The 19,921-nt window shown below is 32.3% G+C and overlaps 1 protein-coding gene across 6 annotated transcripts in view; it reads right to left on the bottom strand.

Moving 5' to 3' along the window:
- LOC143047593 (proprotein convertase subtilisin/kexin type 4-like) overlaps positions 1-19,921 on the bottom strand; it is a 99,984-nt gene that overhangs the window by 17,700 nt on the left and 62,363 nt on the right. For all 6 annotated transcript variants that reach the window (XM_076220713.1, XM_076220711.1, XM_076220715.1 and 3 more), the window contains 4 exons: positions 17,703-17,800; positions 13,386-13,504; positions 4,041-4,161; positions 2,206-2,483 (listed from right to left, as the gene is read on the bottom strand). In XM_076220713.1, coding sequence (XP_076076828.1) covers positions 2,206-2,483; positions 4,041-4,161; positions 13,386-13,504; positions 17,703-17,800 — 616 coding nt within the window. The remainder of the gene's footprint in view (positions 1-2,205; positions 2,484-4,040; positions 4,162-13,385; positions 13,505-17,702; positions 17,801-19,921) is intronic.

Below are 19,921 nucleotides of genomic sequence, written 5' to 3'. Positions count from 1 at the left end.
ACATGATATTTGTATCTAATTATTTTTTTTTCATTGACTACATGTATGTAAGATATCAGAATGTGTGTAGTTTATTTTCATGTTATCATTTGATCATAACTAATCATTTGATATGAAAAGGATTGCAATAATAACATTTATGCCTGGATTTTTTTTTCCTAAAATTTAAAAATAAAAACAAAAAATTCAAAAGTGACCTTTTTTCAAATAAAATTTAAAAGAAATAAAAAAATATACCCTCTGAAATTTTTTTTTAATTTTACATAATGGTGATTTTCATTTATGACAAACAATCTGGAATAAACAAAAAATTGGAGGTATAAAATGGGTAATTTTGTGTTTTTTTGCAAAACTTGATTTTGGGAAAAACATCCAATTTCAACTTTCAAAATTTTCTCTTTAGATGAAAGAACTTTCCAAGCTTTCAAATATAATTTGCAACACTAATGTATAGTAATTTGATAGCAAAAGAAAAACTGGGGATAGACGTGTCCATTCTGTTACAAGAAAAGTGGTAAAAAAGGGTAAAAATGGAGTTTTCATCGAGTATTTTTGACGTTTTTCAACCAAATTTAGAGTAACTTGTTTCCATGGCAACCAACACTTCAAATTTTAATTGAATGTTATTTTTGTTGTAAGTGAACCATGACAAACACATGATATGAAAATAAAAGAAATCCAGGAGTATGCATTTCTCATTTTCTCTGAAATTCTGTGATGCTTACAGAGAATGACTCTAAAACTCTTACATAGGAAGTGTGGCACACATGGTCATCGATATTTTATTCAAATTTCACACACTTAATAGTCTTGATGAAACAAACAAAAAATGGCAAAATGTTGGTTGCTATTCATATCGGTTCCCATGGCAAACGATGACCATATTAACCTGTTCTTGATTTGTATGTAGTGAATAATTAAAGAAAGAATATTTTTTTGTGATTTTATCAAATCTATGCATTTAAGTAATGTAAATTTCTAACTGATATTTTGATATCAATTTTCAATTATTAATCACACGTAACCCTCTTTTATGTGGTTTTCCTTTGGTAAAATGCCCTTTTGATGTCATTTTTAAATGCTCATAAAAAAACATTTGCGGACACCTGCAGCTGTGTAAACGTCAACCATGAATTCATACATACCATATTTTACACTTATTACTGACTCGAAAAAAATCATGGGGAATTATGACTCATTAATTTGTTACCATGGATACAACATGCTTAGTGGTGACTATATCTGTGCCAAAAAAGTTCAAGTGCTTACAGAGAATGAGTACAAAGCGCTTATTTGACTTTTGTCAACATTTAAAAGCCAGGAAGTCATGGCTGGTGGATAATCATGTTTCTGGCTACTGTTTGTATACTACTTTAAATAAATAAAATGGTAGCAATAAAAGTGGCCGGAGAGGTAGCCCATGTACACATTAAGGCAAAAGAGAATGTAACTGGATTAATATATAATGTATAATGGTTATTCATGGAAAGGTATGATGATGATGATGATGATGATGATGAAGAAGATGATGATGATGATGATGATGATGATGATGATGATGAGGAGGAGGAGGAGGAGGAGGAGGAGGAGGAGGAGGAGGAGGAGGAGGAGGAGGAGGAGGAGGAGGAGGAGGAGGAGGAGGAGGAGGAGGAGGAGGAGGAGGAGGAGGAGGAGGAGGAGGAGGAGGAGGAGGAGGAGGAGGAGGAGGAGGATGATGATGATGATGATGATGATGATGATGATGATGATGATGATGATGATGATGATGATGATGATGATGATGATGATGATGATGATGATGATGATGATGATGATGATGATGATGATGATGATGATGATGATGATGATGATGATGATGATGATGATGATGATGATGATGATGATGATGATGATGATGATGATGATGATGATGATGATGATGATGATGATGATGATGATGATGATGATGATGATGATGATGATGATGATGATGATGATGATGATGATGATGATGATGATGATGATGATGATGATGATGATGATGATGATGATGATGATGATGATGATGATGATGATGATGATGATGATGATGATGATGATGATGATGATGATGATGATGATGATGATGATGATGCCATTTCAACGATTATGAATAAGAAAAAAAAGTATTGAGCTAACTGCTAAAACCTCTAAAAACTGTGAATAATATAGTAGTTCAAACCTTACACTGTTGATATTTGTTTGATAAAGTAAGATTCCATTTTCCATGAGGATTTGTGCCCCAAAACTGTACACAACCAACTGTTATGTTTATTGATTTGCTGCCATACAATGGTCTCCCTTGTAAAATGGTCGACGAAAAGAGCAATGGTGATTTAAGCTCAGCTGTTACTGATTCAGCCTCATCATCAATTATCACTATTGTGACTTCAACGTGTTCAAGGTATGCAATCTGACATGTAGAATTAACAGTAAATTCAGTGAACCAACGATATCCATGAATCCTGCAAAAAGTTAGGTAATTACAGCATGAGTTTTATTTTTCACTTTGTCAACTGTTATATTAATATGGGTATCAATATGTTATAAAGGGGATACTTAGAATGGAATATAATAAAACCAAGCCTTATATGACATTTAGTTATAAGTTTGTCACTGATGTAACATGTGTAACATGTGTTATTAATGCAAGCACCAGCTGATGATTTGTAATTCCCGTACCAATTGCAGCAATTAATTACTCCCTATTAGAATTACACAGGATAGAAAATGTTTAGCATGTCCAATTCTAAATATGTAATATTAAAATATCAATGATAATTTGATATTGATATTAAAATACTACCAAACAAAAAGAGTTGTTAAGTTCGGGCTCAGGGAATTAAATAGCCATTCTGTTTGGAGGTCTTTTAATGTCAATCACACTTGTCACTGTACTTTTACTTATTTATAAATCGTCTAAAATAGACGAATATAAATGGATTCAATTTAAACAATAGTCCCTTTACATTATATACTTCATATATAAAATCCTTTTTATGAATAAAACCATTGCTAAAAGGGTGCATCAGTGTGCTTGTGCGAATGTGTAAATACTCAATTACATCCAGTCAAAATGAATATATTGTATGGCTGAAGCCGCGTGTAGCATTTAGTTCATAAAAACTATACCAGACAAAGAAAAGATGAAACTACAAAATTTGTGTCAAATAAACAAGACTGCCAACGTTGGTGGCCTCAATATATATGAGTGTTTGCCTTTCAATTGAGATATATTTGTCTGCAAGGCTTGTTAGGTTACAATGTAATCCGGGATTTGGAAAAATATTCTAAAATAAAATAAGATAAATAAGAAACAACATCCACAGTCCTTACATGATATACTTATTATTCTATTCTTTATTCACAAACAGAATAGTTTTGAATAAAATCCATGTCAGGAACATGACAGTTGCTATTTCTTCTATTGATGTGTTTGATTTGCCATTCGAATATTGACTTTTCGTTATAAATTTTCTTCGGAGTCCGATATATTTTTTGTTGAAGGGGGGGTCTGTTTAATATAATTGTCTTTCACGCTTTTTTTTTCCTTCAAATTCAGTCTGGCATTGACGCAATTGTAATTCAACATACATGCACCTATATAGTTTTAAGTACCCAAACGTCATGAACGTGACATGTTCTTTTTCAATCATTACATTTATGATTTATAATCATTGTCATACTTATACATCTTATTTTTCATTTGACACAATATCTAAAAATTAAAGACATTGAGGATTATAGGGGCAAAGTTGTTTCCAATTGGCAGTGAAACTTAAATTACGGGGATTGAGGACGGACAATAAGTCATGAGAAAACCCCATTTTGCTCTTGGATACTTTGGGCAAACTTTGCTTATGAAAAACATTTCACGATGTTTTTCGTTCAAATCTGAGATATCGATCACAACAAATCTATATAATTGAAGATTGTCAATAGCAATTGAAAAAAAAAACATAATAAACTTTTCCTTTTACGACAAAGATGTAACAGATGGATCTACATAATAGTGTACTCACGGTAAAGATTTGTATTGAAATTCAGATACGCATAACAATTTTCTTCCTACACTTTCCCATTTAACTGCTTCTTCTACCATTGCTTGAACATCAAGCAGTCCAAACCCATATTGCAATGAAACTGAAATAGACTTACAGTTTTTAATATTGTATAATATTTTTTTTTTAAAGAAATGTACTTCTGCCTTTTATTTCAGAAATGCATTAATCTTTCCATCCTTGGAAAAAGTGTACATATGATGAATTTGGCTATTTACTTTGGTTAAGTTGGTCATATGGTAATATCTTGTACATGATAAGTTTTCGAATGTTTCAGTTTAATTTTTCCTGATAAAGAATAATAAAGGAAAACGCTTCGAAAACATGAAAGTTACAGATGGATGCAGTCCTAACCTGTCCAGCAAGGTAACTGCAGATTTGCATTAAAGTCAGAAGGACGGAAGTATTGCACGTATAAAAAAAATCATACGTTTTGATCCCCTCACAAAACGACACTTTATAAATTCCACGCATCCGCATTATGGTGTTAAAAATGCTTTTAGTTGTCTGTGTTTTCTTTATTTATGTTGTATTCCATTTAGTCCTACAATTTAGTGATTGATTAATAGAAATATCGAAGCAATTCTTTTAGTTTGTCTTAATAAATATACAATTTATTTTATTTAGTTATTTCAAGGATTTGTATAGTAAGACTTACTATACAAATCCTTGGTTATTTGGATTTAATTACCTTAAATTAAAGAGTGCGAAAAGATAATATTAATGTAACTGTTTCAATAAATTGCATAGTATACTCATCCTTGTTCTAATATAAATAGAAATGATTTTCATCGGCGAAAAAGATAGATACTATTGATGTGTTGGAAGAACCGTAAACGTGTTAGTTTACTAAATTCTATTTGTTTACTCGGACATCGTAGAGTCTAAAATTGATTTTTTTACCATATTTGACTTCATATTGTGTATTGAATTGAAACATGAACGCGGACTTCGATGAGAACACCTGGATTGAAAGTTTGCAAACGTTCCGACCAACGAAATTCATTTCAAAATGTAACGCGAACTTCAAAGAGAGCAACTAGATGAAATATCTTATGTATACGACAATTAGTTTTAATTTGAATTTCTGCTAAAATATAGGTAACAAAATTATGTAAGAGCAACAATGCAGAATTGTTTCTTTTCCATTTTTATTTTTTTAACAATGTTTATCTTTATTTTAATTTGGGATGAAGACTTATATTAAATGCCCCAAACGTAAATATATGTTTTTTAAATGCGTTTTAAGAAAAGACGTAAGAGAATGCCGACTTATAGCCTCTCAAGGTCGTTAAACTTAACCTACCCATCGTTATCATAGACTAAAATTTATCTCATATATACAGAAAACAAGTTCATTAATTGCAAGACTTTTTGTACGTCACGGTGCATGACAGCACAATAATCCCTTTACTGAATTGTAACCACAATACTTTAGTTCAGGGAAACAATGCGCATGCGCAAGATCGATCGTAATTTTGCGTTATCGATTGATTAGATACGAGATTTGATGAACTGGGGGCATAATCAGTTTATTGATTTATCAGATCGGCATCGTTATTACGGTAATAAGATACAACTAAAGATTAAAACAGACTATATTGACCGTTATGTTAATTAATCTTAATTACAAAAGAATTTTCACCTGACTTTGAGTGTCACCTTCACGCAAAAATGGACAAATTCATGCTTTGTTGTTCACTTAGCAGATATATTCAAAGCAGTTACGGGTGCTATTTTATTACCATATCCTAGGTCTCAATCAACACCTAGGCCATGTGGTATCATAAAGTTCTACCGTGAACTATATATATCAACAGGCGGCAGTTAAACAGAATTAATATACCCTTAATAATTATAATCATGTTCTGACAGTTTGGTACAAAATGTAGCACAGTAGTATTTGCATTCCAGAATTAAGGCTGCTCTTTTGTGTACCCTACCTCACAGGCGCTTGGGTATGTGATACTGATTTTTTTTCATTTGACTTTTTTTGTTGATTAAAATATTCAATTTTCTATATTTATAATATATCACTTATCTACCACTTCTATGCAAGTCGCATCTAGTTTCGAGTGCCCCCGCCCCCTCCCCGACAACAAAAATAAACATTTATTGTCGTCTTGTCGAAAGCAAGGAGATCCTTAAGATTTGTGAGTGAAGTCCATGCCTACTTGGATCTTTTGACATACATACATCCTTCTTTCCTTCTTTTTGCCAAAATTTCGAAATTTATTTCGCGAAAGCGAAACTTGGCGATCCTAGATTCCGTCATCAGCGTTAAATCCAACTGCCTCAGCATTTAGATTCAGTCTGTGGTTAAAGTTTTGTTTTTTACATAAAAAAAATCTTTGTCATTTATAAAGGAATTTCGGAAAATTGGGACAGAAGCATCTTTATGACCAAAATACAGTATGCAGGGCATTGAAGATTTTGCAGATATTTATCTTAAGGGGGTTCGCGGGTCTAATCTATATTTTTCTATAAATGAACTTTATCTTATGGTTAATAGAAAAATAAAATAAAAAAGTGGGGTCACCGTTCATTTGCGCTCACAATCTGCCTTCGAAAGAAGCATACATCTTTGCCAAAGTGTTTTTTTTTTCTGTTGAACTAATAGGAGAAATAAAAGTAATATCGAAATAAAAAAAGATATTTATTACAGAAATCGCTCAAATAAATAAATAAATAATTTAGTTTAAGTACAGCATATATCGAAATTATATTAAAAAATATAGGTCACCGATGAGTTAAAAGAGATATTTCAATTTTAAAACAAAAAATGGCATTTTTCCACCAAAGGGAGATAATTTGGAACTTTTTAAATGATGTTTACATTTTAAAAGTCATCTGGGGCCAACACGAATTAATTTTTTTGAATATTTTTTGTACCATATGATAAAGTAACAACTACAAAAGGTAATAAATAAAATTTGTAATGAAAAACAAATGTTTAATTTTTTTCTGAAATTTGTATACCCTCGAGCCTCCTTAATATCCGTATTTTACTACTAAATGGACTTCCTTTTTTTCAAAACAGGTAAATTTAAGTTTTTGTCTGAGGTTAGATTGTTTTAGGCAGTCATCAATCTCCGTTTTGTTTAATCGTCCAGTTGCAAGTTTAATGTATATAAATGCAGGTCAAGATGATAATGACATATGACTGTTGAAACAGTGTTGTGCTGTCAACGTATATTGGTTCCATTTAACAGAAGTTCCACAGGAAATTTTGTTATAAACAATGTCATAATATCTTGTCCTGTTGGAACAAATACTCTATACCATTTATTCCGTTAGGAACATATACTGTAATATTCATATTCCTGTGGAAATAATTCTCCAGAATATTTTATTTCCTTTTGGGACTTATATTATAAATGATCTTCTATTTCGTGACATTGCTACATTGCGCTGGACTTTTCACTTGTTTGTTAAAAAAATATAACCGTTCGAGCTTTTTAATTGGTGTGGCTTTTTTGTTAAGTGTTTAATTCCATACGACGACCTGTTGTTGTTTTTTATAGGCACTTTTTTATTATGGGTTGAACAAGGAACGTATATACTGTTCCAAGGTTAAACGATCAGACTATTTATACAATATTAAAAACATAACATGGTTATATTTTATTGAATATCTCGCAAACAATCATTCATGACCAGCAGCAACGTTACAAAAAGCTCCGTTTTACATGACAATCATATGTTTTAAATAGTTCATCTATGTCCGCTCGACACAAGCCAAAGAGAATAAATTATGCTATGTTACTGTTATATGGTAAACTGTTTCGGCAATTAATGCCATTACGTCAGCATGTATCTGGAAATTATTCTCAATCGCCAAAGATGACATTTCTGCACATAAACTTCCTCAAAGTTCTTGGAAGCTTCCAGGGACTTGAGGACCCTCGTTCCTTCTTTATCAAACATTTCGTTTTAGTTATTTGCAAGGTGAATTTCAAGTTTCCTTCAAATTTCTTTCCCAATTTTCTCCCGTAATTTTTACAATTTTGAGCAAGACTAAACTATTTAATGAATTCAACAAATGTCAGCATTGTCTTCATTAATTTTGTTACTTAACACAACATTGTTTTTTTTTTTATTACAAGCTATTTCATATACCAATATGAAAATCAGGAAAATGTTTAAAAAGAAAACAAGGCTATATCAACAGCCAAAGAAAACTAACAACTGGACCAACTATAGACATTTTCAAAAAGAATGTAAGAGGCAAATCAAGAAAGCTGAGTTAACCTACATCAACACCACAATCCAAGAAGGGCTAGAAAACAACAACTCAAAACCCTTCTGGAAATATGTTAAATCAAGAAAACAGGACAACATATGAATAACATCCCTTAAAAGCAATGGACACCTAATCAATGACAGCAAAGGGAAAGCAGAATTACCGATTAAACAATTCAGTTCTGTATTTACAAGAGATTAAGACAAATCTCTGTCGACAACATCAAAGCATATAAAAAGCACAATACCTCCTTAAGACATAAGACCAGATGAAGTCGAAAAGCTGCTGAAGAAAATTGAATACATCCAAGGCATCATGACCAGACGGCATACCAAACCGTATATTGACAGAATGCTCAAAACAACCAGCACCTGGACAATGATATTACAAAAATCCATCAACACTGGTACACTACCAAGAGACTGGCTAAAAGGAAATATATCAAGTGTCTTCAAAAAGGGAGAAATGCACCAGAAAACTATAGACCAGTATCACTAACATCTGTACCATGCAAGCTACTGGAACATATTATCTGTAGACATATACTTAAACATCCAGAGAAGCAAAGAGTACTTACATCACTCAACCATGGCTTCAGGTCAGGCTATTCCTGTGAAACCCAACTGCTAGTTACACTACATGACTTCATGAAAGTCTTTGACGCAAGAAAACAAATTAATGTAGCTATCATGGACTTCTCCAAAGCATTTGACACTGTGCTGCACTAAAATAAATGAATATGGTATGAGAGGACCACTAAACGAATGGTTGGAATTGTTCCTAACCCAAAGGAAATTGAAAGCTGTCGTAGATGGGGAGGAATCAGAAAAAGCTGCAATTGACTCCGGTGTACCACAAGGAACAGTACTAGGACCCCTTCTCTTCCTCTGCCACACTAACGACCTACCAGAGGCAGTGCATTCATCGGTCGGACTTTTCGCAGATGACTGCCTCCTGTACAGGAATATAAATAGCCAACATGACCACACACTCCTACAGCGAGACCTCCAAAACCTAGAGGTATGGGCCAAAAACTGGGACATGCGCTTCAATGCAAAGAAGTGCTATATACTTAGCATCAAGAACAAAAGCCAGAAGATGTACAGCCTAGACGGACATGTGCTACAACAAGTCCAACACAACCCATACCTAGTCTTACAAATATCAGAAGACCTAAAATGGACCACGCATATCTCAAATGTAGCCAAGAAAGCCAATTCGACACTCGGCTTTCTAAGAAGAAATCTACGCTTCTGCCAAAACGATTGTAAAAAGACCGCATGGATATCATTAGTACGATCAACTATGGAATATGGTGCCATAATATGGGACCCATATAAACAACATGATATAAATCAATTGGAAAGAATACAACGCAGAGCAGCTAGATTCATTACAGGCGACTTTACGTCTAGAGAAGAGGGGATGGTCACCAAAATGCTAGCCGAGTTAGAACTAGACAACCTACAAAACAAGTCAACGGCTGGTATTTCTGTACATAATGGTTGAGGGGTTAGTCCCAGCTATTAATCCTGACAATTTTCTTGTTAAAAGAGGAAAATCAAACAATTTTGTTAGTGCCAATAAAGTGACAAATTCAGTGAAGAACAATAGGAAGGCACTAGAAACTTTTCCTAGCAACACCGATCCATATAAGAACTCTTTCTTTGTCAAGAGCATACTACACTGGAACCAACTGGAAGACCGTATGGTATGCGCAGATACAGTTGAGAGCTTCAAGGCTGCTTTCCAACACTGCCAATAGGTGTCTCTCTCTCCCGTGGAATAAAAGCCAGAATTGGTGTCTTCAACGTATACATACAGCATTGTACAGATACAGATACAGATACAATATACAGTTTGGGAATATTTGTTGTTTACCGGAAATATAAGATAAATCGATTTAAATTATGTACACAATAAATAATTTCTCTGAAATTACTTTTATTTCCGTGTCTATATTTAATTTACGAGTACAATATAGTAAAACACGTTACTTTCATGCAACTAGTTTTCATAGAACTTAGCAATTTTTGAAACGAATATGTGAGATAAAGATCTACTGCATTTGGGCAAATTAAAGATATGTTAAGCATCTAACTATCTTATATTAACAGATTCACAAGTTTTGCATTTTTTAAACCGTGCATCAATATTTCAATGTTTTTATTTAAATTCCTTAAATGTCACGTGTACTGTACATTCATTTGTTAAATTGTGAAGTATGTGACTTTATTAAGAATACACGCATTTAATCAAAGTCGATAAAGTTTGAAACAAATAAACGATAGATACATCGGTGTTGTTTTGCTTGAGTGATTCACCTGTACAAAACTCGGGTCTTAACACTGTTTAAAACGAATTAATACCAGTTTGAAATAGTTTGACTGGGGCGTGGCCTATTAATTTGACGCAATTTACCACCATCTTAAATTAGATTGAACGACTGAAAGCGAATCTATTTGACTGGCATTAGAATAACGATTAATCTCATTTAAATAGCATTAATACGTTTTTGTTCGTTCAAGCGAAATTTGGGTTACTAGTGACATGACCTTGTGCAATGCCAAGATACATGTATCGTCATATTGTAGATCTATCAATGTGTATATGTATATGTTACAGGCATTTTCTAAATTTGGGCATTTTGTAAAACTAAGGATTTTTTTGTCCCAGGAATAGATTTCCTTAGCCGTATTTAGCACAACTTTTTTGAAATTTTGAATCCTCGATGCTCTTCAACTGTATTTCTTTGGCCTTGTTACTATTTTGATATGAGCGTCACTGATGAGTCTTATATACATGTAGACAAAACGCGCGTATGTCGTACTAGATTATAATCCTGGTTCTTTTGATAACTATTCGGTAGAATAAATATGTTGGGAAGGTTTGTATGTCATATGATATGTCCTTTTTAGTGAAACTACATTAAGTACTTACTCACTCTGTATTTCAGATCCCAAAAGTGAATTTTTGATTATTATTCTTTAAATGGTAGAAGGACAAATTGTTCTGTCACTAGAACAAAATTTACAATAGAAATTTAAGAAACTCTAAATTAAAAACTGTAAATTAAAATGAAGCAGATTTTTTTTTAATTAACTGTTTGTTTCTTGTTTGCTTTCAGTAGCTTATATGTAATGAATTTTTCTAGACGTGAACAATTTGGTTATAATTCATATGGGTTATTTCTGTAGGGGATTTACCCCGATAAAGGACTGACATTTCCACATACTGCTTGCAATTGAAATGAAGGTATTTTGGATAATGACACAAAATTTCACTGGCAGAACAGACATACGTTTTAAAAAATGTAGAAATCTTAACGTGAAGAAAGTATTGCATATTACTAACATATGACAATATTTAATATTCCCATTCATAAATAATGAGAATTTTGATTTTATACACCCTCATCGAAACAAATTCCCCTCAACAATATGAGTTTTGTCAAACAATGCTGTGTTTTGAATTGATGCAACGATATGGATGGTAGTGTCATCGGATACATTTTTTCAATCAAGATAGTAAACTGTGGCTAGGTTTTTATTTATTTGTGTAAAAGATTACAAATTTTTATAAAAAAAATATTTAAAATTGAGCAATAACTCAGTAAGGGATCAATTGACAATTGCATATTGCGAAACACAATGTTGTCGAACGTATAGTGTCTTGTCAGTTAAGGTAATGAAAGAGGTGAATGTATTATGATTCTGGTTTCTCCAAATATGGTTGAAGTGCTAAAACCAGATTTTACGCCAAACAATTATGTACTTACAAAAGTTCAGGGCAAATATATTAAAATTTAATATTTCATTCTTCAAAATAATTTCAGCCATTTTGTAAAATGCCTTTGAATTTTTCCAGGCATTTTGTAAAATGCCTAGAAAAATTAGTCATAATGTATAATGACTGAATCTTTCAGGCCTTTTAAAAAATGCCTAAAATTTTCAGGCATTTTACAAAATGCCTAAATTTAGAAAATGACTGTAACATATATATCAGACTAGTTATATTTAGTTTGCTTTCAATTTACTGATAACAAAACCAATATTCATACAAATAAAAACAATATTCAATGATTTTATTACAGTGTTGAATTGGTAATTTTTTAGAATAAGTTTATTTAGGCGATAAAATTAAAAGGATTATTTCTTAATTTCCGGGCACGGTTAACAACATTTCCGTAAAATTGACGATGTGCTATCCCGTTTAAAATAATTTTTTTACAGGTTCAACCAAACTTCAACACCAAATCATTATATCTATGGAAAAATTTAGTAAAGGGTAAAAAGAAATTTATGGTTACGATATCCCTGCTTTTGTTTTACATACGAGCATCGCAGAATAATTGGAACTATTGACAAATCGTAGTTAGCCTTGACAATAAAATCTAAATACCTCAAAACATTCGATAGAACAGGCTTTTACAAATTGAGCACACACGTGAATAAAAACTCAACAGTGAAAACCGTATGCAATAAAAATTGTTCTTATTACGAAAATACATCACACGAGGATAATATTTATTATAAATAGCCTTTAAACATAAAAAAGTGTGCAATGTTACAGAATGGTGATATTTCATCAAAAACATCAAATAACGAACATACTTCAAATACCTCACTCTTCATGTAAACAAAATAGTGTTCCAATGCTAAATTGAGTTTAAACTTTTTGAATAGGTAAAAGAACAGAAAACTGAATAAATAGTCAGACATTTTAAAGATGTCTATAACATGTATAATAGAAAAAGTATCTATCAACTAAACTTACATAAATGAATGCAAAAACAAAGAAATTTAAAACACAGGAAATGATTGGGTTGTCTAAGTATGTAAACAACTTTTCATGTCAAATTCTTTACCTTTTATATGTATCATAATCACGATTTGTGTTCCCTTTAAAGGCATATAGTGTTGTCTCCAATATGCCAATTCAACAGAATTATCTTAGAAAGCCGACACATTTTGTACCAGATTTCGGTAAAAATTAAGAACAAAATCTAAATTTCGTAGTGTCTTGACACTCTCATATTCATGAACTGTAAAAAAAATACATACCTTCAAATCCTGCACCATTGCATTCAAAAGGTGTATCAGTTGCCTTAAATTGGAATGTTACATTGTTATGTGTTGTTCTTGCCAAAATATGCATCACATCTCGGTTTGTAAGATTAGTTCTAAAATATAACAAAACTGATTGTGTTGCTGAAATAATTAATTCATTTGAGGATTAATCTTTGGTATTCCAGATTAACTATTGCATATACAAGCGTTATCAGAGGCATCAAAGAACTACACTATCATTACAACTTTTGATTCACACTGTTGTTGTTGATGATGTTGTTTTCATTCAAATTTTGTCTACCCATATGACCATAAGATTCAAAGTCGATGAAAACATTCAAGCACTTCACGCCGGATATTGATAAAAGGTTAAGTATTTAACACAACAAGGTGAATTCAGTCTGTCAATAGATATTGGAAGTTACGGTATGAGTACCAATGAGACAACTCTCCGTCCTAGTAACAATTTATAAAGGTAAATCATTATAGGTCAAGGTATGGCCTTCAACACAAAGCCTTGGCTCGCAGCGAACAGCAAGCTAAAAAGAGCCCCAAATATTACTAGTGTAAAACCATTCAAACGGGAAACCCAACGGTCTAATCTATATAAAAACGAGAAAAGATAAAAACGTATGAACTTCATAAACAGACGACAATCACTGTACATCAAACTTCTGACTAAGGACAGGTGTAAACATTTAACAGCGGGATTAAACCTTTAAATTGTATCAAACCTTCTGCCGTTTCTGGAACAATATTATAACATCACAACATAGAAAGACACATTATAAAATATCAATCGGAAGGTTCAATTAAAAAAACACAAATTGACACACAAAAGTCGAAATTGATCTGAATATCATATAAAAAGTCTGAGCCAAAATATGTTTAGTCTCTTTTCTGTGGTCAATTCAGTATTTTTTTTTATGTACGGGTAATTAACAACTACTGATAATTTGGAACATAGACTGAATAGATCATAATTAACCGCAAAATTTAAACGTACTGAATCAAAATGACTGTTTCAGTTAAAAGAAACGATGTAAATTTTCATAGTGCATTTGACCTAACTCAATTTTGGTTCTTTTGCCTTTTTGACAATACAGCAGAATGAAACTTTTAAAAATTACAAAAAAAAAAATAAACAAGGTGTATCGGAACGACCCGAATGGTCCCATCTCAAAAATGTGAAGAAATCTGCTATTTTAACAACAAATGTGGACACAAACAAGCATGAATAGTATCCAGCTCTCAAGACCAATAGTACTATTGTTATTATAACATTGCTTTGATCAATGAGTAGTTAAATTTCAAACTATCAGCAGACAGGCAGTGAAGATGTCTTCAAACGACATGAACATCAGAATAGCGGAACAAAAGATAAACAAAAGATAATCAGTAAGTCATTATGGTAGACTCACATATCAAAAGTCTGCGCAGACTCTGAAGGCTTATAGTAAAACAGTCTGTATAAATGTGAATTTCAAAAATTAATCAGAGACCTTAGACCCTAATGTCAACACAAAATTATCAGAGCAGAACAAAACTTTAACTTTTCATGGTTAACTCACATACCAAAAAAACAGCCCAATATCTGGAGGCGTTTGGAAAATAAGTTTGTATAACTGTGATTTTCAATTTTAAACAATTTATCAAAGTCCAAAACCGTTATTTCGGTAAAATTTAGTAGAGAGAAATAAAAATTTAACTTGATCTGTAACATTATAGTTAACACATATTAAAAATCAGCCCAATATATGAACACGTTATAAAGAAAATTCCGAATAACTGTGATTTTCAACAATTTATCAGTCCATAGCCCCTAATTTCTTTAAAAAAAAAATAGCAGAGCGGAACGAGACTTACACTTGATTTGTAAATCATCGTGGTTAACTTACAAACCAAACATTACCTCAATATCTGAAGGCGTTTATAATAAAATTGAGTACGAAGGTTTGTTGTAGAATGACGGTATGACGGACAAGAGTAAAACTTAAAAAATAGAATACAACACGTTTGCTTCGACAATTTTTGTTGCGGGGCGATACAAAGATATTTCGAAAAGTATCTGCATTTTTTTTATATCTTCTACATCGAAAGCTGTCAGAGTTTGTTGGTAACGTAATCAGCTCTAAGCATTTTTTCGAATTTAAATCAGTTAAATGTTAATACTAACAGTGAATGTGTTTTAATTTAGTAAACCTTTAGTTGGCATTGATTTGGAGCACACATACTCCTCGCTCGTTTGATAAAATAATGCAAGACCTAAAGAATTAACAATCCTTTGCTAGCGTCGGCGATATCTTCTCGTTTGAACAGCAATTGTGTACCGGTATTTAAAGTTATTCATGTTGGTACATCCGGATGTATTGATAGTTCTAAAGCTTAATCTTGAGGTACATTTTGTATATAAAAATTTTGGAAATTTATCTGTGACGTCACTTTTGTAGCGTTGATCCAGTCGTGTGATAGGTAGCGCGTGGTTCTGAAGTGGGTTTTATTTTGTGATGTCCTAGGCTGTTTTACGTGTTAATTTTTACTCTGTGGTTAGTCAGTATTTTGAAATGAATATCGATTATATGTTCATACTTTTTTTTAATTTACAGTTTGCAAAAGGGCAAAAGATAACAGAGGGACAGTCAAACTCATAGATCGAAAACAAAACTGACAACGCCATGGCTAAAAATGAAAAAGACAAATAGACAAATATGAGAACTCATGACACAACATGATAAACTAAACACTTAGCAACTTAAACCCCATCCGTAAAGGCAAGCAGATCTCGATCCACATGTGGCACCAGTTGTGTTGTTCATTTTCTTACAAACCTGGTAAATAGTATAATTCGTTAGTTCACATTCATAGAATTTGAAGGGGATTGAAGTTACGACGTAAGGAACAAATTCGATAACATCTGTTAAACGGTTATTCCAAAACGGTGAACCAACTGGTGGGTGATGGCGTCCGTTTAATTTACAAAAGTATGAATTATTCTTAAATACTAAGGATATTCTTATACCATGCATAAATATCCTAAGCCGTATTTGGCACAACTGTTTTTGAATTTTGGGTCATCGATGCTATTTTACTTTTTACTTGTTTGGGTTTCTGACTATTTTCGATCTGAGCGTCACTGCTGAGTCTTATGTAGATGAAGCGAGCGTTCTGTGCATTACATGATAAGAGTGGTACCTTTGATAACTATAAGCATGTTTTATTGTTTTGTTTATTTGTGTATTTCACTGTTCTGAATGTTCTTGTATTTATTTGTACTGTAGTCCTGTCATGTACTTTTGTCATTTAAGTGTTATATTACACGTTGCCATAAAATCGCGAGGTTCAGCCAGTCACAAAACCAGGTTCAACCCACCTTATTTTCTTAAAATGTTCTACACTTAGTCAGGAAAATTGCAGTTTTTATCCTATAGTTCGTTTCTGTGTGTGTTACTTTGTCGTTTGTTTTTTCATGCACTTTAGTACTTCTGTTGTTTCGTTGTTTTCCTCTTATAGTTGATGTGTTTCCTTCGGTTGAAGTTTGGATTTGAATAATATAATGCAGTAACGAAAACATTTGTCGGCATAGGTTAAATGTGCCAATTGATCTTTAGTATCTACAAATTCATGTATTTTGTACGGAAAGTTTAATTCCTTTGACCCGATGATAGTTTGTATTACTACTATATGCATCATTGGTCATTGTTCCTAACTGCTTGGTTGAACAAGTTGAATAAATATACCTTCATTTAGCTTCTAATCTTAATGATCTGAAAGATATTGATGTAATTTCTTTTAAATCTGAATACGCCATCTTATTTGAACAATCAATTTGTTTTACTTTGAACGAGACTTATTACCAGATGGGTTTCACGCGGGACACGTCACCTATCATTATGATAACATTATTCATTATTATTGATCATATTCAAATCAAAACCAAAATAGTGTTTCCTTTAGCCGCCGATAGGTAAAGATACACAATATGACGTTAAGTTTGAGTGACAAACGATATGTGTTCCATATAATCTCTGCATGAACTCGTCGGATATCTAGTAAGTATGTTAGGTTTGCTATTTTATCATTTAAGCCTTGTCATATAAACTAAAGCAAAAAATGCACAAAGTATTATCGAGACACGATATGCTGTAACCAAATAACACCTTAAAAAATCTGTTCATAGATATGATACGACAGAATTTGAAAATAAAATAAAATAAGATAATATAACTAATATAGCAAAGAAACAACATTAACGTTGTTTCTTTCGTAAACGTTTAAAATTTGATAGATGAGATTTAATCCAAAAATGTATACCTTGCGCTTAGCATTACTGCAATGGCACCAGAAGTTATTGCTACTGCTGCTGACGTCAATCCAAAGTTATTCGTGTAATTACTGCCGAAAGTCGTTACCTATATCACATAGATATATTGATGAAAATGAAACAGACCAGTTTGTTGTAATCTTTGAGCAATAAAAAAAAATCACACCCAATATTAACAGAAAAAAACAGATATTTATTATATAATCATTTACTACTGTATACGCTATTTCAAGAATACGTGTTAATTTTACTCTTAATCTACGAAAAAATGCAGACTTGTTTGGAAAATTGTAGGTCAAGCTGGGAACATACTTTCACGATTTTAAAAGCCGTCCTTGTTAGCAGCATTCCCGAAAATAATATGTAAAAAGTCTGATCAAGATCTTGTAGATTGTGGCTGGAAATTTAAAAAGGAGTAGGTCCGGTAAGGCCTGATTTCGGCCTCAATTTTCAACTTCATCTAACGAAAGATTATAGACACTTTTTAAACACTTAAGTGTCTATTTCAATTGATTCAAATAGTTTCTGGGAAAGATTTTAACTGATTATGTCATTAAAAACGCTCCGATTCAAGCTTAAATATGAAAAATCTATCAAATATGCGAAAGATCGTCACTTTTCAGATGATTTTTGTCAAAAATGAAAGTGGCCGCATCCGTGTTCATCCTCAACCTTTATTTATATTATGCATTATCATCAAATACAACTTACATTTCAATATTATGGATGAACACGAATGCGGCCACTTTCATTTAAGACGGAAACAGTCTAAAATTTAACTAAAATGATCAAATTGTGAAGATTTCAGTAACTTAGCACGACTTAATAATGCTAGTACTCGATATATGTACATTTTATTGTCAAAAACAGCCCATATTTATGTAGCAGAAGCATTCTACTTTTCAATAAACATCTTAACAATTACATATTCACAATTTTCTAAAACTGCTATATTTTGGGACCAAAAAGGGGTCTTACTGAATCTACTCCTTTGTAAAAACAATTATTTAATCACGACAACAATCATATATTGTTCAGGAGGCGTCCAAATTCATCTGTTTGCCATCCGAACTTGTCCCATCATCCCGTTCTAAATCCGATTTTAATCCTATTTGCATCTTTCACATGGTTAAAAACTACCGTATCTATCCCGGCAGCTTCCCGATTCTGTCAAATGCGATCCAACAGACATCAGACGTCATGCATTCGGGATGCAATCTGGACTCAATTGAAAAAAAAAACAATATATAATACAAAATATAGGTATCGACGAATCGTTGTAACGAAAATGTGCATATGCGTATAACAGTAATATTCAATATGGTTTTGATTTATTCATAAACAATAAATATTCAAAACAGGAAATTTGCTTAATTTAATGAATTTAAAGACAAATATCCTGAAAAATGATATATGGTAAATGAGCGATTTTTCAAAGGCTTACAAGGTTGTCGTCCCGCCATTTTTTGACGTAAAAACGAACTCGACTCAAATTTACGTTAATTGTTCACTTATCAGAGCTCTTATAATTGTAGAATTTTATGATCTTTTAAAATGTTATTTTTCTTAAATTTTCAAAAATCTTAAATGCACAAATTTTCAATAAGTAGTTAAAAAGCACCGTCGATTTTCCGGAGTCGTACAAGAATGTCGTACTGGCTTAAAAACAACGTTTCAGCCGAAGTTTTGGTTAAAACGTTACGAAATATTCGCGACGTTGTGTTACGCTTACATGTACGAACATCGCGCGTAACGTCACAGCATTCTGTACGTTGTTCTGTGTGCAGCCTGACTTAAAAACGCTTGTTTTTTTTTTTTTTTTTTTTTTTTTTTTGTCGAAGGCATTTCGTGTTTATGATATCAACAGAAAGAAAAAAACGCCTCACAACAAAATTATAAACAAATAAAAAAATAAACATGTAACAACTTTTCTTCTATTGATATCAAACTAATCAAACTGAAACCTGAATTGACCCAACAATATCGTTTTAAAAAGCCGTAGTCTTGAACGAAAAACACAGTACTCAACGTAAAGTTTTATAATAGGTTACAAATAATTAATGAAAGACGTGTGAATTTAATTGTTTAATTAAAAATACGTTGAAATGTTCGTTATTTGTGCAATTGAAAATTTAAGGACATGATTTATATTCATTCGGAAATCAGACGATACAAGAGAATAATTTGACCACTAGTAGTGCAACACTTA

Source organism: Mytilus galloprovincialis, chromosome 10 (genome assembly GCF_965363235.1).
Source record: "Mytilus galloprovincialis chromosome 10, xbMytGall1.hap1.1, whole genome shotgun sequence".
NCBI lineage: Eukaryota > Metazoa > Mollusca > Bivalvia > Mytilida > Mytilidae > Mytilus > Mytilus galloprovincialis.
The sequence above is the reverse complement of the archived record's forward strand: the minus strand, read 5'-3'. Positions and strand labels throughout refer to the sequence as shown.